This window comes from Ostrea edulis, chromosome 1, assembly GCF_947568905.1.
Source record: "Ostrea edulis chromosome 1, xbOstEdul1.1, whole genome shotgun sequence".
In the NCBI taxonomy this organism is placed as follows: domain Eukaryota; kingdom Metazoa; phylum Mollusca; class Bivalvia; order Ostreida; family Ostreidae; genus Ostrea; species Ostrea edulis.
Genome location: NC_079164.1, coordinates 91,330,393 through 91,358,127, shown reverse-complemented (window position 1 = coordinate 91,358,127; position 27,735 = coordinate 91,330,393). Strand labels below are relative to the sequence as shown.

The 27,735-nt window shown below is 33.8% G+C and overlaps 1 protein-coding gene across 1 annotated transcript in view; it reads right to left on the bottom strand.

The window, feature by feature from the left end:
* Positions 1–4,515: 4,515 nt before the first annotated feature.
* LOC125674794 (DNA excision repair protein ERCC-6-like) overlaps positions 4,516–27,735 on the bottom strand; it is a 67,037-nt gene continuing 43,817 nt past the window's right edge. Inside the window, exons 26-32 of the mRNA XM_048912084.2 lie at positions 25,770–25,918; positions 15,761–15,870; positions 12,190–12,388; positions 8,476–8,675; positions 6,150–7,620; positions 5,928–5,988; positions 4,516–5,059 (exon numbers count right to left, since the gene is read on the bottom strand). Of these exons, the coding sequence (XP_048768041.2) occupies positions 4,933–5,059; positions 5,928–5,988; positions 6,150–7,620; positions 8,476–8,675; positions 12,190–12,388; positions 15,761–15,870; positions 25,770–25,918 (2,317 nt within the window). The 3' untranslated portion in view covers positions 4,516–4,932. The remainder of the gene's footprint in view (positions 5,060–5,927; positions 5,989–6,149; positions 7,621–8,475; positions 8,676–12,189; positions 12,389–15,760; positions 15,871–25,769; positions 25,919–27,735) is intronic.

Genomic DNA, 27,735 nt, shown 5'->3' with positions numbered 1-27,735 from the left:
GAAGGCTTTTAAATGACACAGCCCTATTTTTGCATTGTCATGATTATCTCTCCTTTGAAGGGGACATAGCCCTTCATTGGAACAAATGTAAATCCTATTCAGCCAAGGATGATTTTTACCAAGTTTGATTGAAATTGGCTCCATAGTTCTGGAGAAGATTTTAAAATTTGTCAGTGTAATTTCACTATTTCACTATTATCTTCCCTTGGAGAAGGATGTTAATTGCCCCTCATTAGACCAAACTTGAATCCCCATCACTCAAATATGATTTGTTTGAAATTGGCCAAGTTGTTCTGAAGAAGAAGATGAAAATTTGAAAAGTTTACAATGATGCAAATGAAAGACAACAGAAAGTTTTAATCAGAAAAGCTAACTTGAGCCTTCAATTTGCCTGTTACTTAGGGGTGAGATCAAAAGATCAATGTCCGATAAAAAACTAAATTCAAATAGTTAGGGGGAGGGTGGGATAAAATATCCTGTAAGTTTCTGTCATCCAACATTGATTAAACCTTAGTGGAAAGAGAAAAATGACAATTAAGCGATTGTTAAAAACCACATATTACATTTTAATAAACATTTAATAGTTTTATGTGCACTTTCATTTGTGAATAATCAGTAGAAAATTACACAGTGTAATTTATAATTGTATGTTTATACTTGTTAATCAATTAGTTTCCAACATTCTAAAGGGGGTGAAAACTATGTGAATTAGTTTTTTTTGTGAAACATTGAACATTTGATATCACCCCTTACTTGTGTGATATATGATCAATGACTATTCAACAAGAGGCTCATGGGCCACATCGCTCATCCGAGTCACCTTGCAGTGTGCGAAACTGACCATGGACCGATAGACAATGTCTATAGAAAATCGAGTCGGTCTATAACGATCAAAATAGCTATAGACCAACTTGTCTATAGGAATTTTGAGTAAAAAACTGGTTTCCCGCCACTTATTAAACATATATGAGAAGCAGGGCCAGTTTATATGTATTACGCTTATGTTTCTGTTCACCCCTTAGCTGTAATAAAATGTTCCACAATGTAATTACAAATCATTCGAATCAGATTATTCCATTCTCAACGGGGGGATCAATTTGATATTTATTTCAATGTACGCATTTTCGTGCAAATTTGGAAAGATTAAAAATATGTGGAAGGTGCACGCCCTGGAATCAAACGGAATGCGGTCAGTACAACAAGTTCCAGCAAGGCTAAAGTCACAGAAAATTGTGAGAAAACGAAATGTAGTAGAAGTGACTTAGATGAAGAATCGGACAGTGAAACTGAGCTGGAACAAAATGAAAAAGAAAACGAAATTCTAATTGAAAAGCTTGTGCATGCAATTGAAAAAGAATATAATCAAACTATGAACGAATTACCAAATCGAATTTGTGTGTATTTATTTTTTTAATAACAATGAATATTACATGTTAAATTTCGGACTATAGGAATTTGTTGTGGTCTATAGGAAATGAAATGACTATGGACCGAAAGCCTATAGGATTTTAAAGTTAGTTTCTCACACTGCCTTGGCCCATGATTTTTACAAACTTTAATCTGCACTATGTCAAAAAGCTTTCATTTCAATGTGCTGTTTGAATGGGCTAACAAACTTGAATCTGCACTATGTCAGGAAACTTCCATGCAAATTTGTACTTTCCTGGCATAGCGGTTCATGAGAAGAAGATTTTCAAAAAATTTACCTATATATTCGCATGTAAAACGTTGATCCCCTATTGTGGCCCCACCCTACTCCTGCGGGTTTTGGTTTGAACAAAATTAAATTTGCACTATGTTAGGAAGCTTTCATGTTTATTTCAACTCTTCTAGCCCAGTGATTCTTGAGAAGAACTTTTCAAATGACCCCTCCCTATTTTAGCATTTTTGTGATTATTTCCTTTGAATGGCCTTTCATTTGAACAAACTTAAATGATCTTCACCCAAGGATGCTTTTTTTCAAGTTTGGTTTGAAATTGGCCAGTGGTTCTGGAGAGGAAGTCAAAAATGTAAAAAAAAGTTTACAGACGGACAGACAGATGACAGACAACAGGCGATCAGAATCAGGTGAGCTAAAACAGTTGAAAAAAGCAATTTTTCCTTCTATAAAGTACATGTTCTGAGTGTCCTTGACTTTTCAAAAACAGAGTTTCCGAAAACCAAATATTTCTATCAGTCATTCGGACTGATAACATAGTGTGTTCTACCAGTCCGAAACAAATTCTATCAGTCCAGATAAATTCCAATATAATTATCACTTTAACAAATTGTTGTTCAATGTAGTATACGTTCTGTTATTAGTGTTTTAAAAATAAAAGTGCAAAATATTCAAAGATGTCTCGAATAGATATTCAGAACAGGATTTTTTTTTTTTAAATTTCATAGCCCTTGGGAGCAGTGATACTTTTCAACAGTACTCGGGTGACCAATAAGGCCTGTGAGCCTCTTGTTTGTAATTAACTGAACACCTGTATACCTTGTCTAGACTGTCGTACTTCACCACACTGCTTTTAAAGAACAGGTGTGATTACTGATGGGTATTAGGTAATGTCATTATTATTGAGGGTAAACCCCATAAAATTTGACCATTTGTTTGTGAAAATCACCTAGTCAGAACCTTTACCCTAGGTTTCATGAGATTTACAATTTTGGTAGAGGTCTTCCTGATCTAAATGTACATCATTATGGATTCAGTTTTTTGTTTTTTTTTTATATATTATACACATGTACGATTCTAGAGAAAAATACTTTTGAATATTGGTCACTTTTTGAACATGTGAAAGGAATAGTAAAGGTCATTTTGTTCAAATTTTTGAAGGAGTTAAATTGTGTACAAATGACTCGTACAAGTCATTTTCTGTTAAAAATAACAATTTTATGCATTTATCTGCATTTCTTTCCAAATTTAAAACAATTATAATCTTCAAATTATATCCCTTGAATTTTTGCTTCCTGGACAAAAAGTCAAGTTGGTTCTTGGCGTAACTTTTGACAAACATGCAGTCATTTCAAAGTTGAAAAATATCTTTGGTATATCTTTTTAAATCATATTAGAAAGGAATAAGATAATTTGGGGTGAGAAATTTTTGTCCACCAAAATGAGCTTTACTATCTCTTTAAAATGATGGAAAACAGAAACCACGTACATTTTAATAAGTCAGCATAGCAAGCAAAACAAAACATTGCTCACCTTGGCCCATATTTTAAGATTTTCCCTATACATGTATATTGACATGTAAAACTTTGATTCCTTATTGTGGCCCCACCCTACTCCCAGGGGTCATGATTTTAACGAACTTGAATTTGCACTATGTCAGGAAGCTTCTATGTAAATTTCTACTTTTCTGGCTCAATGGTTCTTGAGAAGATTTTCCCTCTATAATATTAAATAAAACTTTGATCCCCTATTGTGGACCCATCATACCCTCGGGGGCTGTGATGTTAATAAACTTGAATCTGCACTATGACAGGAAACTTTCATGTAAACTTTTCTGGCCTAGTGGTTCTTGAGAAGATTTTCCCTATATATATCTATGTAAAACTTTTATCCCCTATTTGTGGCCCCAACCTACCTGGGGGGTGGGCGAGCTGTGATGTTAACAAACTTGAATCTGCACTATGTCAGCAAACTTTCATGTAAAATGTAAACTATTCTCGCCCAGTGGGTCTTGAGAAAAAGGTTTTCCCTATATATTTGTACGTAAAAGTTGGATCCCCTATTGTGGCCCTATCCTACCCCAGGGGGTCATGATTTTAACAAACTTGAATCTGCATTATGTCAGGAAACTTTCATATAAATTTCAGCTCTTCTGGATTAGTGGTTCTTGAGAAGATTTTTAAATGACTCCACCCTATTTTTACGATTATCTCTCCTTTGAAGGGGGCATGGCCCTTCATTTGAACAAACTTGAAAGCCCTTCACCCAAGGATGCTTTTGACCAAGTTTGGTGAAATTAGCCCAGTGGATTGCTTTTAAACTGAGCTAAACACCAAATTAGGAAATAGGAGCAAGGTCATAGGGAAGATCAAGGTAATAAAATAATACCACAGTTGAACAGCTACCACTAATATGCATCAGTGTAAGAGTTTACCTAAAAATATTGTCAATAGTTGTTTTGAAACTGAGCTAAACACCAAATTAGGAAATAGTGAGGTGAAGATCACAATATAATGCCACAGTTGAATAGCTACCACAAATATGTATCAGTGTAAGATTTTTCATAAAAATATTTTCAATAGTTGTTTTGAAACTGAGCTAAACATCACACATGGAAAAGTGAGGTCAAGGTCACAGTGAAGGTTTAAAAAAAAACCCATTGATGCAGTTGAATAGATGATACCTATATGTATCAGCATGTATGGTTTGATAAAAATATTTGCCCCGGCCATATTTATGGCAGGGCATAAAAAGGGCAGAAAACTGATTTACCAGACTAACGGAAAGACAGAATGCAAACTTAAAGTCCCCTTCGACTTCATCAGTAGGGAGACTAATTAACTGTAACAAAGCCAATAGTACCTCTTGCAGTTTTAATAATGAACAGATATTCATACTATGTGTACATCATCCATTTATTCACTCAAAGACAGTTCTATTAAAGTTCACTCTGTTCTACAACTGTAAATTGTTTTGACATACAGACACACACATTTGAAATGAATCTTGGGATAAATGACATTTTTACATAGTAAAAAAAAAAATGTCTGCAGTGCTCTCTACAGAACAAAATAAAATTATCCACCAGCAGCAGAAGACACAGGCATTAAGATAAATGCTGAAGAACTGAAGAAATTAATTAAAACTTAATAATGCATGCAAGATTATACTACATTATGTATAGGTCACATGATCATCACAGCAAGAGAATATCAAGGTAAAATTATAAACAGTCAATTCTTGGCATAATCCTTATAAAAAGTTAAGTGAGGATTCTATCCTTCCATCTTGGAATGTACTTGGAGAGCAAATGCCTGGAGTGCAGTGTTTTCTGGGTAGATTTCTAAGGCTTGTAAAATGTTGGCTAAACACTCCTCATATTTACTAGATCTGTAGAATTCCCTTTAAAAAGAACACAAACATCAAATTACTTTTCTAACTTCAAAAAAGGTACAGCATTGGCATGAATCGGATTGGATATTGCCTTTTTCCCCCCTTGTTGATATTTTGCAATACATATTTGAAAACCCTTATGTTCAAGACTTCATAAATGCTAAAATATATTTCTGGGAATGTAATAAACTATTCCCTCCTTTTAAGGCATTCAACAATTTGATTCAGCACAGTACTTTAATCTTTAAAATCAGCTTAAAGTCCAAAATGGAACGAATGTGTACTTATAATTTACACTGCAGTTCTTTTCTTACACACTGTATGTAATGAACTCTAATTTACTTCCAGGGCCCTGCAGTAATGATATGCTACTGTGACTTTGACCTAGTTAGCCACTCAAACATATGTACATGTCTTACATTTACATGCAACTACTTTTTGTACCAAATATGACATGTACAATTTGAACACGCTATATATCATGTTATAATTGTACAATCCAGCAGGGTTTTGTTATTTTGACCTTCAGCTTTTGACACTATAAAGCCTGCAGGTTGAACAAGAATCACTTATCATGTTATACAATCCAAAAGGCAGTTTCTTATTGTAGCCTTAAACTTTCAATACTGTCTTCAAAATCCATCAATGTATACCTTCATTATCCATCCAATTACTGAACATAAAGTCTCTCAGTTGAAAAATCTGTTATCTGATTGTGACCTTGACTATATGACCTTGAAATCAACTAGTGTCTTCCTCTGACTTATATACTGAATAGGCAGACCTTAGGTAAAAATAATACAAGAAATATCATGAGATACAAAAGAGACGGAGAACTACAAGACTTCAATACAAATCATGAAAACCATTCCCTTACTTTGCTTTCTTCAAGGTGACCTGGTACATCTCTTTTAAATCTTCTGAAAGAGTTTGTAAATCTGCAACATACAATGCAATTTTTCATGTTTCCAGAATGAAAATAATTCACATCTTACGCAAATGTTCTTCACGTATATAATTCCTCATTAATGTTGATGTTTCTATAAAATGCTTTTAGTTCTTTATTTTCTAGTTCTAACAATAAATCTATCACACAAACCTTCATCCTCACTATCCATCTCAAAGTCTATGGCTGTCTCCTCCTCCTTCCCTGACCCCAGACTTCCCATGTCCTCCTGATCCTCAGATTGTTCATTGTCAGAGCTAGACAGCATTACATATTTTGACTGAGGAAGGCTACTGGATTCATCAGATTTCCTCTTCTTTCCATTTTCTTCAGTAACACCTCTTGGAGCATCCTCCTCAGAGTTAATGTCAGTGTTGTCACTTTCAGAATCACTTTCAATAATAGCTTTTTTTGAAGGTTTCTTTTTTAAATGGAATGTTGCCAAATTATCATCTGATTCTATCTCTATTTTTGATTCATTATTTATAGACAAATCATCATCTGATTCTATCTCTATTTTTGATTGGTTATTTATAGACAAACCATCCTTTGATTCTATCTCTATTTTTGATTGGTTATTCATAGACAAATCATCATCTGATTCTATCTCTATTTTTGATTGGTTAATCAAAGCCATATTGTCATCCGACTCCATCTCTAATTTTGGTTGATTATTTAAAGGCATATCATCATCAGAGTTACTAACATTCTTTTCCTCATCACTCAATATGGATTCAACTACACTCTCTGATTTAGAAATGGACACAGACTTGGCAGGAGTTGATTCTTCATCTGTCTCTCCTATACCCATACTATCATGCTTCAAGATGTCACTGGCAGAAAGACTAACATCAGGCGTGTTCTGTACAGAATTTGGCACAACACTTCGCTCTAGTCCTGACATACAATGAAGTCGGTCTGGAGATTCCTCCACTAGAGTGTCTTGTAAACTTGATCCAATCCTCTTTATCCCTAAGGGTGAATCTAATACTTGAGGACTGTCAGAAAAAGCAGAAAATATAGTGGAATTCAAGTTGGTTCTGCTTCTGAACCTGTCAGAATTTAGTTTTGATTTGGTTCCCATGAGTGGTCTAGATCCATCTGGTGATATAAATACTTCTTCATCTTGGACAACTTTTTCCATCTTTGTTTCTGGAGACTGTTTCAGCCATGGACTTTGGGAAACACTCCGTCTGGGTTTCTTTTTAGCAGGAGAACCAGTCATTACTGGGGAAATGATAATGGGAACTAGAGGAGACCTAAGCAGACCATCAGTCGATCGGTTCAGTTTGAATTCATCAGACGACCTTTTGGCTGAAGCAATAATTTGTGAAAGAGGAATGTTTTCTTTATCTTCTTCATCCTCTGAATCCATCCTTTTCTTCTCCATTTCTCTGGACTCCTTGGGTGGAGTAACTCTACTCACTTCTTCTTTATGCACAACTTCTTCACCATCAGATTCCAACACATCTACATTGGCTTCATTGGGGACAGGGGAGTTTTGGAGGCCAGTAATGGTGGAAAGATTTTCCTCAAATGATTCTTCCATCTTCTGTAATTGTTCAGCTGGACTTTGTACTTCCATTGGGATCTCAGGATTGTCATTTTCACTTTTAATGGCACTCTACAACATGAACAATTGTGTTGATACAACAAAACACACATATATATGTACATGTATCTACTGAGAAATTAATGCTGTTTATAAGTGAACTGAAATCTTGATAAACATGTACCTGTATAAAAGCAACTAACTCACTGGGCATTCAGTGTATTTCGTATAGATTTACATTTTACATCTGCACTATATCAGGAAGCTTTTATGTAAATTTCAACTCTTCTGGAACAGTGGTTCTTGAGAACAAAATTTTTAATGAACCCACCCTATTTTTGCATTTTTGTGATTATCTCCCCTTTGAAGAGGCCTTGGCCCTACATTTGAACAAATTTGAAAGCCCTTCACCCAAGGATGCTTTCTGCCAAGTTTAGTTAAAATTGGCCCAGAAGTTCTAGAGAAGAAGTTGAAAATGTGAAAAGTTTACAGCGAGACAGAGGGTGATCAGAGAAGCTCAGGTGAGCTAACAAACACTGCATGACACTTTTTTTTTGGTTCTGTTCTACTTGGCTTTTACAAAAAGCAAGGTATTAGTTAAAGTTTGCTTGGCAAGTTCTTTACTGAACAGCTGAATTTGAAATGTTAACAATCATAGGCAGTTAAGTGAATAAATAGTTCTACTAACTTAGCTGAAGATCTACTTTTCTCTGGTTTTTGAGTTTTTAGTTTCTGTCAATCTTAATGAAGCCCTTTATCTGTTCCAAAGAAGGGACATGTCATTCCGAAAATCTTTCAATATTTTTTTATTTGTTCATGTAGCCATTTGTTATCGGCTGTCTGCCCGTCTGTGAGCATACAAAATATGTCTACTGCAAACATCTCTACATTTGTATATAGAAACAAAGCGGAGTTGTCTATTTGTACCCTAGGAGATCCGGGTTCCATCTTCACTTTCACACAAGGTTTAGTAGGTGATTCAAGCAGGTCTACCACCCCAGTGACTTTGACTGGTGTAGGCTCTGGGGTCACAAGGTCAATATGACTGGTTTCCAATGCTTCGGTCATCACTTCCTCTTCTTCATCTTCCTCATCCTTGTCAATATCCTCTGCATCAAGGTCAATCTCTGTTACATAAAGCAAGAAGGGTTTGTGAAATCCTATGCCCTTTACCATGAACAGATAAAATAGGAGAGGGTGTTCCAAGTTTTAAGAACTTGTGCTCGATCCTTTTGTTATAACATAAAGACAATAAAATACGTTCAAATCAAATCAAATCATTAAAAAAATGCAAAATATCCCTAATCTTTCATCTCAATGGCATATATATAGTAAATATTTCTGATGTTTCAGCACACTCTGGTATTCATTAATTCCAAATGCTGCAAATTATCATCTAATCATGATTATCAAATGGTTATGATTGAATAATTCTGAGCTTTCTGACGGGCCAAGATTAAGCAAGTTGAATATAACATTAGGCAAAAAATCGATTGGGAATTCCCAAATCAATATCATGGGTCATCATTTTTTGGTTGTCCACTGAAAACTTGCTTCTCTAATCACTTTGGACTAGGTCTTACACTCTAGCAGTAGACAAAGATGGCCGACCATGTTCTGTAGGCTTTAATAGCCAGTTTGATGTTTTAAATCAATAAATCATAATAAAAGAATTATTCAAACAATGACTTAGGGCTGTTCCATTAAAACATATGAGGTACCCGGGGACGGCAATTAAAAAAAAATCTATGGGTGCTTGTCATTGGTAGAAAATTGCATCTATGGTGGGTACCTACTGCTAGAAAACTGCATCTGTGGGTGGTTGTTTTGATAAAATCTTTATTTTTTACCGAAACTGAGAGGAATGCAACAAGAGAAGGGAAGGGTTGAAAGTAGAATGTGAAACAAACGCCGTTTTCTGTCTTCATTTTATCTCGGTCGATGAGGTTCCGCGATCTGGTTATCGTTTCTGGTTTGACTCTAAAATTATAGCGACCGGAAATTAGGATTATCTCCCTTGTCCAAAATGGAAAATGAAACGTGCTCGTGGTCCAATGAAACGGTTTTTGATTTTTTTTAGCTGCAATAATGTAGCCCTATCCAATTTTTTTATTCTGACGTTTTCGGGATGAGGCTACAACTCCATAGGATCTCCGTAATGGTGCAAAATAATTTGATGAATAACCGACAATAAACTCTGTGTATTAGTCCCAAATGTTGTTTACACCAAAAGGAGTACCAACTTTGTGCTCGGGCATGTCTAATAAAGGTGTTTTTCATTAATTATAATGCACAATTCTTCGTCTGCTCCGCCATGCTTGTTATCGCGAAATCTCGAAGGTGGATCTAATGAAAAAGCTTAACATTGACAATCGGCGCGAAAATGTAGTTACTTGAGCCACTTCGACAAAGAAAGGAAAATCATATTGTTGCAGTCTGCTGTTCGGTTTTTAACTTGATATTAAATTTAAACCTTTTCAATACCGACGAAATAGCTTTCGCCTCTATACTTGTCCATTGATGTAAATACTACTTTATATGGCATATGCAATTGACTTGACAATCGGAAGTTGAAAGTATTTGATGGAGAGTGACCCAGATAGATTGTCAAGCTCAGATCTTGCACCTATCAGTAATCTTATAGGAGTAAGAGAAGACAGAATAGTGAAGTATGTTGAAGATGTCAAAGAAAAGGAACGAAATAAACGAAAGCAGAAGAAATTGTCAGATAGTTTTAAAGACAGTCCAATATTGTTACTAACAATTGCTGAGTTAAAGGTATTGCACACACACTTTCAAAAGCCAACACACACTGGAAGAAAATCTAAGGCAGACTTTTTAGTTACTGTGGACAAGGAAATCAAAAGTATAAATATATCTGATACTTCTTTATATGAGACACTGGAAAAACTTTTCCCTCAAAAGTTTAGGAAGTCAAAATTGTGACATTGAATTTCAGAGATTTGCAGCTAGTTTTACCTATTATTTTATAGACATGGTTTTGAATTCTAGGTATTTGTTACCGATGTATACACAAGTCGGTGACTTTTTTAAAGCAATATGCAATGGCCTTTCTTGAACAGTCATATTACAATTAAATTTGACAAATGCTTTATCCAATTTTTGAATAGCCATTTTTATAGAATAATTGTCTTGTCAAATTGGTAACTTATTCGGATTGGCATTATTATTTTCAATTTTGTGTCCACCCTGGGTGATTTGGTATGTAAAAAAGTCGGTGATTGTTGTGTAGCATGCCAATTCAAATAATTGACTTAATGTTGGAGTATAAAGTGCCAAAGTTAGAGTTTGGACAATCTATATAGTTTTGGTTGTGCACTGTTTTTTGTATAAAGATTAGAACTGTATTTTGTGTTGAAGTTTAAAGAATATTTTTCCAATCATTAAAACTTGTTCTACCTGTTCATATTAGTATTTGTCATCTTATGTTGAACTATGACTACAGAATTATAGATTTTAATGGGGTTACCCAACACCATTACTAGCATAAATTTCGCTCATTTAATTTTCTTTAAATTTTGTTTTATACTCATCTACTTTGACCAATGAAGGAAAATTTATATTAATTTCAAGAAATTTCAACCACACATTTTCATTTGAATAATTTCAATAGATAAATACATGTAGAAATTTCATCAAGCAAACTTTTGATCACGGAGATGCTCTAAATTTGATATCAAATCGAATTAAAAGGTTTAGCTTTTTATTATCGTTTTCCCAAAGAAGTTTTTGTTATTCTATAGCATTTGGACACTCTCTAAAATCAACTTCATTCAGTGATGACTGTTTATCAAACTTGGTACATAGTTTTTAGAATGACATAGAACCCTATTATTTTTTTTTCAAAGGTTAAGATCACAGGATCCAGTTGTCATTCCATAACATCCTTGTGAACAATGCAATGAGCCGTAGTGTAACAAATATCTAAGACATCAGTGTTGCAGAGACACATTTTCTTGTTTTTTAATACTCAAAATACTAGTCAATTTTAAAACTTTTAATAGTTGTTTTTGAACATTTACAATACTAGGCTTTTTATGAACAGGTAGACTTATAAAATTGATTTAGTTCATTGTGTTTAAGAAAGACAGTCTTGATAAAATAAATTGATGGTTCTATGATCAAGCTTCATTGATGGCCAGTTATTTGAATGGTGAGGAGACCCAAGATACTCTTCTCTTTACTATCATGCTTGGGAACATCTGAAAATAGACCTCTATTCAGGGGTTATAAATAGTCATTCATACATATTGAATTTAAAGAAAAAGTGTATTTCACATTTATTTCACTTCTATGGGTGGTGCCGCACTATCTAAAATTGCTTCTGTGAGTGGTCCCTCATTACATTTGTATGCTTCTATGGGTGGTTACCCAAATTTTAAAGGTCCTTCCCCGGGTACCTCATATGTTTTAATGGAACAGCCCTTATCTACCCTCTATGAATACTGTACTTCTCAGGTACCCATTTAAAAGCATCACAATGACCTAGAACTATCAATAATTGTACACTGTTGTACTGGATTACACTAAATACTACAACAGCCAGTCTACATTATCAGTGTTCTTGAATCCCTTTTAAAAACCAAAACGGTGTACCAGTCATCTATATTTCTCACTGACCTTGCATGTCCTTGACCTCTTCCTCCTGTGTGCTGATAGACCCTTGCAGGTTCCAGTCTGTCCAGGGGCGGGAAAATGGTTTTTCTATCCCTGACCCTTCTGGTCCAGTTGGGATATTTCTTTGGTATTTCCCAGCCCTCTGCTCAAAATCTTGGGTTAAATCAGACTCCATCTGAAGCAATTCCTTTGCCTTTTGCACCTACATGTACCAAAACGAATATATTCTCAAAACACAGAAATGCAGACCAGGGTTCAAAATTACCTCATGTCCGTAAGTCCAAGACTAGTAAAAAACGTGTCGGAATGGTACATTTTCTATAGCACCAGTCCGTACGAACTAGTGAAAATTTTGAATTGGTTAAGATTTTAGCAAGATTTCTCCAAGTCTCTTAGATGTTTGAACTTATGGTCGATTACCTGCATGGTTAAGTGTTTGCGTGACTATGACATCATGATCTCTTCCAAACACATGGAGTGCGTTCGAGATCGCGACGAAGAACGAGCACAAGTTTCTGCCGATTCCGAACGCCGAGAACGGGTTCGAGGTGCAAGAACTGCAATTAGTGTGGTCTAAGAACATGCACGTTTGTGCGCACATGTTCTCGTTATTCGCGACTCTAACATAGGAGTTCGTAACACCATAGCTCATGGCTTGGTCAAACGAGTGAATTTTATTGACTTTATTGATAAAATTTCAAACTCCTGTAATTCTAAGAAATGAGCACAAAAACAAAGGGAACATCGATCTCGAACGCACTTACGTAGTTATGGATGTTTATAAAAGGATTAACTTAGAGGTTACTGTGTACCTCTGAAGATATTGAATGCAAAATAAAGTATGGTGGTCTTTTTCTTCTGTAGGTGTCAGAAACTGAATTGCTTGCAACTGTTATGTGTTTGGTTTCATTAAATACTATTGAATAAAATAAAGATCATTTAATATGATATACTGGACGGTCTAGTGAAATGCTTTGCGGACTAGTGAACATCAGTAGTGACTAGTCCGTACGGACTAGTGCTTGAAAAAGTTAATTTCGAACCCTGCAGACATGCCTTCATTGTACAAAAGATGGGCTCTAACACTTTGGTAGAAGTTCAGCATCTCCCATTAAATGCATGTATTTACACATTATCAAACAATACAAACTTAGTGCTATATGTAAGTGACACATCATGTGTTGTATGTAGTGTTATAGTATATGATACACACTCTGTGTTATATTATATGATACACACTCTGTTATATTATATGATACACACTCTGTTATATTATATAATACACACTCTGTGTTATATTATATGATACACACTCTGTGTTATATCATATGATACAGTCTGTGTTGTGTGTAGTGTTATAGTATATGATACACTCTAGTGTTATAGCATATGATACACACTCTGTGTTATATGTAGTGTTATAGTGTATGATACACACTCTGTGTTATATATAGTGTTATAGTGTATGATACACACTCTGTGTTGTATATAGTGTTATAGTATATGATACACACTCTGTGTTATATATAGTGTTATAGTGTATGATACACACTCTGTGTTGTATATAGTGTTATAGTATATGATACACACTCTGTGTTATAGTATATGATACACACACTGTGTTACATATAGTGTTATAGTATATGATACACACTCTGTGTTATATATAGTGTTATAGTGTATGATACACACTCTGTGTTGTATATAGTGTTATAGTATATGATACACTCTGTGTTGTATATAGTGTTATAGTATATGATACACACACTGTGTTATATATAGTGTTATAGTGTATGATACACACTCTGTGTTGTATATAGTGTTATAGTGTATGATACACACTCTGTGTTGTATATAGTGTTATAGTATATGATACACACACTGTGTTATATATAGTGTTATAGTATATGATACACACACTGTGTTATATATAGTGTTATAGTATATGATACACACTCTGTGTTATATATAGTGTTATAGTATATGATACACACTGTGTTGAATATAGTGTTATAGTGTATGATACACACTCTGTGTTATATATAGTGTTATAGTATATGATACACACTCTGTGTTGTATATAGTGTTATATTATATGATACACACTCTGTGTTATATATAGTGTTATAGTGTATGATACACACACTGTGTTGTATATAGTGTTATAGTATATGATACACACTCTGTGTTATATATAGTGTTATAGTATATGATACACACTCTGTGGTATATATAGTGTTATAGTGTATGATACACACTCTGTGTTGAATATAGTGTTATAGTGTATGATACACACTCTGTGTTGTATATAGTGTATGATACACACTCTGTGTTATATATAGTGTTATAGTGTATGATACACACTCTGTGTTATATATAGTGTTATAGTGTATGATACACACTGTGTTGTATATAGTGTTATAGTGTATGATACACACTCTGTGTTATATATAGTGTTATAGTGTATGATACACACTCTGTGTTATATATAGTGTTATAGTGTATGATACACACTCTGTGTTATATATAGTGTTATAGTGTATGATACACACTCTGTGTTGTATATAGTGTTATAGTGTATGATACACACACTGTGTTATATATAGTGTTATAGTGTATGATACACACACTGTGTTATATATAGTGTTATAGTGTATGATACACACTCTGTGTTATATATAGTGTTATAGTGTATGATACACACACTGTGTTTTATATAGTGTTATAGTGTATGATACACACACTGTGTTATATATAGTGTTATAGTGTATGATACACACTCTGTGTTATATATAGTGTTATAGTATATGATACACACACTGTGTTGTATATAGTGTTATAGTATATGATACACACACTGTGTTATATATAGTGTTATAGTGTATGATACACACACTGTGTTATATATAGTATTATAGTGTATGATACACACACTGTGTTATATATAGTGTTATAGTGTATGATACACACTCTGTGTTATATATAGTGTTATAGTATATGATACACACTCTGTGTTATATATAGTGTTATAGTATATGATACACACACTGTGTTGTATATAGTGTTATAGTATATGATACACACACTGTGTTATATATAGTGTTATAGTGTATGATACACACTCTGTGTTGTGTGTAGTGTTATAGTGTATGATACACACTCTGTGTTGTGTGTAGTGTTATAGTATATGATACACACACTGTGTTATATATAGTGTTATAGTGTATGATACACACTCTGTGTTATATATAGTGTTATAGTGTATGATACAGTCTGTGTTGTGTGTAGTGTTATAGTGTATGATACACTCTGTGTTATATATAGTGTTATAGTATATGATACACACACTGTGTTATATATAGTGTTATAGTGTATGATACACACTCTGTGTTGTATATAGTGTTATAGTGTATGATACACACTCTGTGTTATATATAGTGTTATAGTATATGATACACACACTGTGTTGTATATAGTGTTATAGTATATGATACACACACTGTGTTATATATAGTGTTATAGTATATGATACACACTCTGTGTTATATATAGTGTTATAGTGTATGATACACACTCTGTGTTGTATGTAATCTGTCCCATGGTCAACTTCTGCTTCTCCATTGTCCTCCATATCACACTTTTCTTGAGTAAACATCAAGTCATGGTCACTGATACCAAATATATCTACAAAACACAATATTTCAAGGTTCTGAAATGGGTCAAGGTCACTGATGTGAATATATCTTCAAACTACAAGAAAGAACATTTCAAAATTAATTCTGGTCAAGGTCAGTGATACCAAATGAATTTACATCACAGAAATTTCCAAATTCTGAAATAAGGTCAAGGTCACCAATATCAAATACATGTATATCAAATCAGGTCAATATGGTCTCAGTCATCAATACTGAATACATTTACAGCACAGAAAATATTGAGTTTTAAACATCAAGATATAGTCACTCGTAAATCTACATCCTCGACACAGAAATGATCAATGTTAAACATTACGTAAGAGGTCACCGATACTTATCGCAATTCACCTTTGAATTAGAACGCTTTACTCGATATAGTATTGCGTTGTGTGACGACACAATTGAATGAGACGATTGAACAGTTTGAATGACATGTTTGATGTAATACAGCAAGAGTTTTCATTGGCCGATTACAGCCCACCCACTTTCTCGAGCGGATTCAGTGTAGCTGGAGAACTATAGCTCTCTGAAAAGATCCACCTCTTATAAAAACCTTCAATTTACGGGTCACAAAAAGCTGCAGACGGTTGAGGCCTGACATCGTTGTATTCTTGTGTTGTTGTCTCATAAACTCAATATTAGAAAAATCTTAACATATTTTCCTACTATATACTTGTGTCCAAACATACCTTCATATATTCATTAAAGCCACACACGACTCGAAAACTCGCAGCTTCAAATGATTTCATTTGTTGACGTAGCCATGTTAGGTAGCCGGTCAATTCGAACTCTTTTGCTACTGGTATCTATTCATAAAATTGGTTGTATCTATTCATAAAATTGGTTGCAAGTTATGTATTCGCTCTTCAGTTATTAACAACACGAATAATTAATAGACATTAAAACATATAGTTTTTGTAAAGGTAAAATAAGCTTTTGATTAACGAAAATGCTACATGTACATAAGCCCATTAGATGGAGACCGGCCGGCGCGGCCGCCCATGACTAATGAAAGCTGCATTGCCGTGAGTTTAGCTATTTGAATAATTATCATTTAATGGGACTGGGGTGGTATATTATTTAAACTATTTAACTAAAATATTTGTGGGGTATTAGTACACATCTAGACACTATTGTGCCAGTATGGAAATGAACCGGGATTCGAATTGACTGGCTACCTAACATGGCTACGTCTACGAACGAAATCATCAAAAGCTGTGATCGAGTTTTTGGGTCGTATGGGGCTTTAAATATTTGGACACAAGTATAGTAGGAAAATATGTTAGGATTTTTTTAATATTAAATTTATGAAACAACACAAGAATACAACTTTTTCTCTTTCTTCCTTTGAAGTTTTTTTCCCCCCATCTAGCATCTGGCCGTCATGTTTTCAAATGCTGACTACTCCCGTATAAGGGAATTTGGGCGGACTTATACATATGGACCAATGAGAGTTTTTGTTGCATTTCGCAATTGTATTACAAACAGATTCAATTGTGTCGTCACACAACGCAATACTATATCGGCCAAAGCATTCTAATTCAAAGGTGAATTGCGATAACGATAAATTTACTGTATACACAAAATATACACGTGTATTTCAACTGTATCAGCATTAAATAATCCTACCACAAGACACAAAAAGCTGCTTTTTATCACTATAGCCATACATGTATAAATCTTATACTTGATGATTAAGACCAAAGCCACAACTTTAATATGCATTATCATTCACATGAAACATCCTGTAGTTTACAAATTCCATGTAAGCATGCCCAGGAATCAGTGATTCTCTGAGAAAAATATCCTTATACTTGCATAGAGGAATCTTTGGACTCTTATTACCCCCACTTTTACATTGCGACATGTACAGGGAGAGTCAAAGCGGAGGCATTATTGAGAAGTAACAATTTAGTAATACAAGCTTGTGTCACTGATTAACCTTCCTTTTACAAAGTTCTTTATTTTGCAGATCTAGCTTCCGAGACACAAGGATCCAGTAATCAGAAGATCATTTTACAAGTTAACCGTGGCTAATGTGATGCTATTGCTCCTTAACTTACAAAAGATAGGCAAACTAGTGACACCAGCTGGCATCACTGAATTCTTACTTTCAAATATAGCCTCCACTCTGACTCTCCCACACACATCACAATATAAAAGCAGGGATCTCAGATTAAGAGAACCGTAAGTTTCAGGTTGTGAACCTCTGCTTCATACTTTCATCCCTTGTTGATTTTTATTTTAATGTGCTTAAGGAAGTTAGCTCCTGAGCTTTTCAGCACAATTGTGCAGGATGCTACAACTAAGAATTTAGTGGTTCAATACAGATATCTCATTGGTTCAAACATATTGCACATCTATTACTGAACCCTATCCAGTTGAATTTTTTTGTATCAATTCAAATTTTGAAAGGGTTTGGCAGGGACTATATTTTGTAGCGGCAGGATTGATTAATAAAAAATATCTAAATCTGCATGAAATTACAGTTTCTATTTCATCCAATATATCTTCTATTTTCATACTCCTATATGCATATTTCAGTTTTATAATTTATGATACGATTAGTTGAGACTTGGAACTAGTTCAAATGTTGCGATTTATTGAATTTGGTTGATATATTTTCCAAACAGAACACTGATTCTTTAAAAAGATTAAATTAATTTACTCGAAATTTTGCATAAAAATTCAATATTTTTGCCAATAATTTAGAAATTTGACCTCTAACCTCAACTTTTTTTTCAGTTCGAACTTCCATTCTAAATTTTAAGACATGACCTTGAAAATGTGAAATTTTAGAAATTGACATTACTCCCAATGTCCTTTTATACCCTAAAATTTGATATGATTTTTTTTCGCATATCAGGTGCAAAAAGGTCATTATTTATATTTATTATACATGTATACCCATCAATGTATCGTTCTCTGATACTGTGGATTTCACAGCGTGTGATCCGGTTTTCCGGATCACCACACTGTGGTTTTCTGATTCCGTATCAGTATCCTCTGAAACTGATGCCGTCACAATGCATCAACGCAACGTTATTTGTGGAAAATATTGACCGCGTCACAAAACAAAACTACATACACAAAACATAATTTCACTGTATGTCTGTATTTTTGATAATTTGGATTACATTTATCATCTTATAAATGTGGATTTAAAATGCAGAAGGGGGTATATAATAAATTTATCATTACTACAGTATTAACTTGATCCGAAGAGTTGGATCACGTCTCGTTGACAGGTGCGGATCGTGTGATCTGATGATCCACGCCTGTCAACTCGACGTGATCCGACTCTTCGGATCAAGTTACTGTAGTAATGATAAATATATTATATACTTGTATCAAACTTTTTTATTTGTATTGTTAGAAGACAAGATTATGTATCCATTTTATGTAATGATTGATTTGTGTTGCTTATGTTGTGTTGACACCAACAGAAAAATCATGTTTAATCAAATAAATCGAGTCAATTTTAAGTGCAAAAAGGTCATGTTTAGAACATTGTAGCTCTATAACAAGCATTGCAACCACAGTTTTTTTTTTATATTAATTTCATAATTCTCCTTCAATATAGAAATAAAAAATACACCTTCCAAAAAATTGACATTACTCCAAATCTCAGGTGCGAACCTCTTTAATAAAGAATTTAATTGGAGTTGTTGTTTTTTTATCACGTGATGGAGTAGTACTGACACAGGTGAAAGAGCTCCGCTTATTTCATCAAATTTTGTTCTATTTTTGATGTTCATAAGCCGGATTTTTTAAATATTTGGAATCTGATACTGTGATACTTTAAAACACATGTGAGTATTTTGAATACTTTTTGGAAGATATTGTGAATCACTGTGTCTATCGTGATTACTACTCAATGGTGGACAATAAGCAAAAGAAAGAGAAAAAAGCAAATAGAAAGCAAACGGAAATTCTGAAAACACCGGAAAGATAATTGGTGCAGTTAAATCTACACAGTGTTCCTCAAGCCGTTAGAACTGAAAAAGCGTCGGCTAAAAAACAGAAGAGAACAGACAGCTCAGATATGGACTCTCCACCAGGCGGGACCCATCCAGGTGCATTAAATATTTCAATGGACTTGAAATTGATTCAGGACAGTTTGTTGGAAATTAAAGACAATATGGTGAGCAAAATAGAAACCAAAGACATTAATTGGGTCCTCTATTCTAGAGGAGATAAAAAAGGAAATGAAAGAGGAAATCATTGCAGTTGTGAAAAACACAATACTGACAGAAACAAGAGGTACTGTGAGCAATGCTCACTAAGAATACCCCCCGCTTACCCCAATCTCCCATAGGGTGTTGGTAATAGGTATAAACTACCTCTTTTCTGAGTGTAAACAACAAATGGCATGACAAACCGAACCATTTTGCTACTTCGATGTCCAGTGCGCTTGACCTTTGACCTTTTGACCCCAAAATCGATAGGGAACATCTTCATCTCATAGGTAGTCCATATGCATGATATGGTGACTGTAGGTGGAAAGGATAACGCTTTAGAGCCCGGAAACCATATTGCTACTTCGATGTCCAGTGCACTTGACCTTTGACCTTTTGACCCCATAATCGACAGGGAACATCTTCATCCCATGGGTAGTCCATATATATGATATGGTGATGGTAGGTGGAAAGGATAACGCTTTAGAGCCTGGAAACCATTGCGTCTACAGACGGACGGACAACCCGATTCCAGTATACCCCCCCCCCCCCCATAACTTGTTGCGGGGGGTATAATGAAAGAAAACACCACAAAAGAAATCATAGCCGATGTAAAGAAAGAATTTGAACAAAAACTTGAGAACAATACGAAAGAATTTAAAGGACATGTTAGAGAGATCTCAGACAGCTTCAACCTTGACTTTGCGATGCTACGTGAGCAGTTCTGTGACCAAGCATGGGAGCTACAAGGTATGAAAGAAAACCTTAAACTACTGCAGAGTAGAGCAGACAGTGCGATTAGACTTGCAAATGAAAATCAGCAATACTCTCGAAAAAGTAATATAAAGTTCCTGTGGTGGGAGGAAAAACAGGGTGAAAACTTGCGTGAGGACTTAAACAAAATCCTCAGAGAGTAGGTCAATATAGATTTGGCACCTGCAGATATTGTGGCCATTCATTGGGTACCAGGTGAAGTGAGGGACGGTCCAAGACCGGTAATAGCCACATTTCGTGACCCAGAGACAAAAATAAGAGTGATAAAGAATCGATCACAGGAAAGAGTGAAGAAACACTTCATTATGCACGACCATATAATACCCATGAACGCCAAACTCATCCGCGACCTAAACGAAGACTCTAGGATTCATTCAGCATGGTACTTCAATGGTAAAGTGTTCCCCATCGATAGTAGCGGAAACAGACATAAATTCGACATTTTGGATGATGTGAATGAGAAACTTAAACACCGGCGCTAGTGTGTTTATTCTTGCGGAGACAAACCTAAAATCCGCGCCTGTATTTTGTCATCGGGATTCAAACTAAATACATTCGGGATCAATTTTAAGGTTTTGTTTACAAGTGTGGAAGATGTGTGAAAGTGGTCGAGAGTATTTTTTGTTTACAAATAAAGATGATAACTTTTTTTATACATATATGTCGGTAAGTGTCTGCTTACAATATCCATTAGCAATTATGCAATGCTTTATGTTATATATTAGTCTTTTTACTTTAAAAAAATGGTTGATTCCATAAAAATTGCTACAGTACTGTGAATTGCCAGGGCTTGGCTACATTATCAAAACGTCAAGATGTGTTAATTTTTTATAGATGGAAAGGTTATTCTATAATATGTTTTCAAAATACCCACTTCACTCATGAAGCAGAACCATATATTGAAGCCATGTGGGACTATAAATGTATCTTCAACTCTTATAAATCAAATGCAAGAGGGGTAGCCTTATTTTTTAACAATAATTTTGAATTCAAGGTACACCAAGAAAAGAGGGACAAAGAGGGAAATTTAATTGCCCTAGACTTAACAATAGAGGATAATAGGGTCACTCTTATTAACATTTATGGTCCAAACATTGATAGTCCTGAGTTTTATGAATATGTTCGTGAGGTATTTTTAGAACTGGATAATGAGTACTATATACTTTTAGGAGATTTTAATCTTGCACTAAGCCCAGATATTGATACAAATAATTACACTCCAATAAATAACCCAAGGCAAGGAAGAAATTATGGTAGATTTACAACTTCCAGATTCTTTTAGAATTTTGAATCCTGATAGATGAGTTTATACATGGCATAAAAAGACACCCTTAAAACAGGGTCGTCTAGATTACATTTTAATCTCTGAAAGTTTGTCCAATTCTGTGGAAACATACTTAATAAAACCTGGTTATATATCAGATCACTCCATAGTTGTTGTGGAATTAAAATTTAACTCTTTTAAAAGGGGATGTGGACTTTGGAAATTCAAAAATAGTCTTCTTTCAGATAAAGAATATGTACAGAAAGTCAAAGAAACTATTCATAAAGTATGTAGACAATATAGTAAAAGTGACACGGATAACACAAGATCTATTGATGATAGTATACTATTGGAGGTTTTACTTATGGAAATAAGGGGTGTTACTATTTCATATTCTTCCTACAAGAAAAAACAAAGGGAAAAGCAAGAAATGTCTCTACTTGAAGAAATATGTCACTTAGAAACTGAGGAAAAAATAGACTTGCATCTTATTGAAGAAAAGAGACTGATTTTAGAAAACTTCAGAAAAGAAAAAATGGAAGGTCATATCATAAGATCTAAAGCTAGATGGATAGAGGAAGGGGAAAAACCCACAAGGTATTTCTGCAATCTGGAAAAATGCAATTATTTGAATAAAACTATTAAAAAATTAGAAGTTGAAGGAAATGGTATGATCTTTGACCAGGCGGATATACTTAATGAAGTTAAATGCTTTTACCAAACTCTATATACAAATAAAGATTCAGAACTTTTAGATTTAGATCTTAACAAAATTATTCAAAATTGTGTTCCAAAGTTGGACAAAAATATTTCAGAGTCTTTGGAAAGAACAATATCTGAAAAAGAAGTGTTTGAAGTAATAAAAAATATGAAAAACAATAAATCTCCAGGTATTGATGGATATAGTGTAGAATTTTCAAATTTTTTTTGGACAGATCTGAAAGAACTCATATTAAAATCTGTTAACTGCATTTTCTCTAAAGAGCTTCCCATCTCTCAGCAATTGGGGCTTATTTCATGTTTGCCTAAAGAAGATAAATCTAGAAATTTTTTAAAAAACTGGCGACCTATTACATTGTTAAATGTCTTGTATAAACTTATTTCAGGTTGTCTTAGTAACAGAATCAAGTCTACTTTAGATCATCTTATTTCAGACACCCAGTTTGGATTCATAAAGGGAAGATACATTGGAGAAAATACCAGATTTATCTATGATCTTATGCATTACACAGAAAGTAAAAATATACCAGGACTATTGGTTTTAATTGATTTTGAAAAAACTTTTGACTCCATTTCATGGTCATTTATATATAAAGTATTAAGATATTTCGGTTTTGGTGAATACATTATTGAATGGGTGAAGATTCTTAATACAAATTTTAGGGCTGCGGTGTTACAGAGTGGGTTTTTATCTACTCAATTCAATATTGAGAAGGGCTGTAGACAAGGCGACCCTGTTGCACCTTATTTGTTCCTCCTTTAAGCAGAAATTCTTGCAATTTTAATTAAACAAAATAAGGATATAAAAGGTATTGTGATATGTGATAAGGAACACAAAATAAGTCAATATGCAGATGATACATCACTTGCTCTTGATGGGACACCTAAGTCACTTTTTACAGCATTAGATACCTTAGATTTTTTCTCTAAACTTTCTGGTTTAAAGGTGAACAACTCAAACAAAAATTGTTTGGATCGGATCTAAAAAGTTTTCAAATCAGGTCTTTCATCACACTAGATGGAAACTTGACTGGGGTTCAACAACTTTCAATTTATTAGGTATTAACTTTTCAGTAGACTTACAACAAATTACAGATTTAAACTACAACATACAGATTCCTAAAATAAAGAGCATGCTACAACATTGGAAAAGGCGAGTTCTAACACCAATTGGTCAGGTTACAGTGGTTGAAACATTAATTATTCCGAAAATAAACCATTTATTTCTATCACTACCAACACCGAAAAAGGAGATAATTAATTCATTGAGTAAAGATATTTTTGAATTTATTTGGAATGGAAAATAAAACAAAGTAAAACGTTCTATTGTAACTCAAGACCACCAACATGGAGGTCTAAAAATGGTGGACATCAACAATTTTATCATGTCTTTAAAATGTTCATGGTTGAAAAGGTTATTGATGGGAAATAAATCCTGGATAGATATTTTTGAAGCAATTAATAGTCATGATTTTGTTCACAAATTACTTGATTTTAGAGATGCATTTATCTCTGTGTCATTCCAGAAAACAATATTTTTTGGCAAGATGTTTTTAATTCTATGCTCCATGTAATAAAATCCTTTGACAAAAATTTCTACAAGGAAACCTATCCCAGCATTCTTGTGTGGTATAATTCAAATATTAGAGTGGGTATGAAAACACTGTTTATCAAAAGCTGGTATAAAAAAGGTGTAAAACTCATAGACAATTTCCTAGATGACAAAGGGAATCTTTTGTTTGATATATCTTGTACACCTTATATTCCATTATATCATAAACCTTTGATTTTGCAAACTAAATGTACTAAATCTGTTTACAAACAGATAAATGTAAACCATGATATACCTACTTCTGTTTCAAAGTGGAATTTAGATCTGGTAGCTTATGGAATAGAAATGTGTTAAAGATGCTTTTACTGTATGTTTTAAGACTACCAAGGACTCTACTATCCAATGGTTACAATATAGAATACTTCATAGAATTCTGCCTGTCAATTATTATCTTAAAAAAATCAATGTTGGTGTCTTTTGATTGTTGTACCTTTCATAATGATGAAGTTGAGACAATTCAACACGTTTTCATTGGCTGTGAAAAAGTATCTATATTATGGAGCAATCTGAGCATGCACATTTATAAAACAACTTCTAAAAGAATAGGTTTTAATGTACTTAATATTTTATTAGGTGAACTCCCATTGTCGAAAAGCAACAGAATTGTAAATTTCCTTATCCTATATACAAATCAATATATTTTTTCTTGTTTGGAAAAAAAAACCAAATTGCCAAGATTCTTGGAATGATTGTTCTTTGTTCTACGTATACAACAAATACAAGGTTGAAAAATGTATTGCGTATCAGAATTTAGAAATACAAAATTACCTGGCATGTATGAAAAACACTTTTTGACAACATAAAAAAATCATAATTTTGCTATTTCAAGCAATATTTCTTTTCTACTTTTGAAGCCACGTGTACTTTTATCTATTTACTCGAGCTCTGTATTGTTATCATTTTTCTCTTACAATCAAATTAAAAATGCAAGCACTTACCAACAAAAGTATGAGTGTGAGTATGAAAGTGTGTGAAAGTGGTTAGAAAAAAATGATAAATGTTCTCTTGTCTTATGTCAATATTTGTGAAATAAAAAATTAATAAATTGAAAAAATTTAAAAAAAAAAAAAAAAAAAGAATTTAATTGGGATATGCAATATGAGCATCCACAGACCCTGTGTCTAGTGAGGAAAACATAACATGCAGGACATAAAATATCTTTTCTCTTACTGACCCAGCGAGTACAGGAAGGCGATATGAGGGTCCAGTGAGGAAAACATAACATGCAGGACATAAAACATCTTTTATCTTACTGACCCAGCGAGTACAGGAAGGCGATATGAGAGTCCAGTGAGGAAAACATAACATGCAGGACATAAAATATCTTTTATCTTACTGACCCAGTGAGTACAGGAAGGCGATATGAGAGTCCAGTGAGGAGTCAGTGTTTCTCTGATGGCTGTGCATTTCCTCCAGCTGTTGCTGGGTTTTAGAGACCCGTGAATTGTCCAGGGTAAATAACTCTCTCAGCTCTTGCTTTGTGAAGTACCTAAAATAACAGATTTCAAATCTTTGGTCAGTGTAGCATGATTTAAAGCATTTTAGATATGAACTTTCTATAACACAATCATCAAAGTTTGGTACAGAAGTGTGTACATCTAGATTGCAAACATATTCAGAGAATAGAAGTAATTATACATGTCCAACTGTATACAGTACAGAGTATCTTCATGTATAATGTGCAGAGTATCTTCATGCCCGGTGTTTTTTATTCCTGAAAAGGGCATTGACACTTGGGCGTTCATTCATTAACTTTACAAAACAATATCTACATGTATATTTGTTTACATGTACATACATACCATCAAAAACATTTTTCTTCTTCATAAATTTACACAGTAAACTGAAAACTTGGGAACAGAAAACAGTGATTATGTGTGTTAGTGTAGTTTTGGCTTCAATTTATGATAAATTAATTCCTCTCCAATTTCCTGGGATCTAAATCAACATAGTAAGGGAGAGAAAAATAAGCAATCAAGACTTATGCTGCATTATAGCACACTATTCAAGCCTAGAACAAGCTTAAACACCTACAACTATTGTAATAAACTTCACGGAGGAGGTATGGATCTCTATATTACATGTATATTAAAACAAATTAATTTTCCCCTATATATTTCATACAAAATCACGGTTACTTAAAAAATCTGTATAGTTTCTACATTTCTGGTTGTTTTTTTTAAAAAGGAAATTGTGACAATCAAACTAAGCCAAAAATATGTCAACCCTTGCATCCATTCGTTTGATTGCATTAAGTGTCCTTAAAATGTGAACTTTACTTTAAGGTCACAATATACATGTACTATAAACAATGTTACATGTAGTAAATTCAAGACAAAAAAATTTCACTTCTATGATTATCAGTTTTTTAAATTTTCCATAGTACTTTAAGACAATTGTGCAAAAATATATATATTTTTATAATAATCCATTCAAAAGTATAATTTTCATGAAATTTGAACCAGAAATGAATTTGGGGTCTAATTTCAGAAAAAGGTAGGTTCTTATAGATTGTATCCAGACATATTTGTTCATAATATGACCCATGTCTAGACTTTAAATGGGAAAACCACTCCAAACCACCCACAAGATAAGGTCTACTGCACAGGAAACAGACCCTGACTTGTCAAACATTGCATTATGTGATCCCCCCATTGAACAATATTGTATAATTTTTTTATTTGTATCGTTTTGAATTGCTATACTAAGTACATATAGCATGGCTATTTTACACATTAAATGGGAACAATGTTGCCTGTGACTTTTTAGAATGATTACACCCTAAGTACATGTACTTATCAACAAAAAATTAGAGGGGGATAAATATTCTGTGGGAGACTTTGTTGATCTAGGTGAGGTGCAGGGGGTACATTAAATCACACACCAATATGGCAGTTTGCCTAACAACCCCATGCAGTTTGATTCTGGGATTAATAATCAGCTCTGTATCCATGTGCTGATTATTTCATTATCATTCAGATAACCATACTTATTGCAGGATAGTTCTACTAAGCTGGTCTTGTCACAAGACTACAGTTTTATAAGCCACATGTTAGGCACACAAAACACCTGCACTTCCAAATTCATAAAGGGTAAAATTTTAACTTTGAAACACTTTGTAACCAAACAAAGTTCTTCATATATAATAGAAATGAAAAGTTATTGCTAATAAATTGGGAATCATAAAATACAAATGGAAAATGTAGCATTATGTAATACAAATAAAAATTGTACAAATGAAATAAAAAGCATACATTGCAAATGAAAATGTACAATAATATAAAATAAAGAAATCATACAATACAA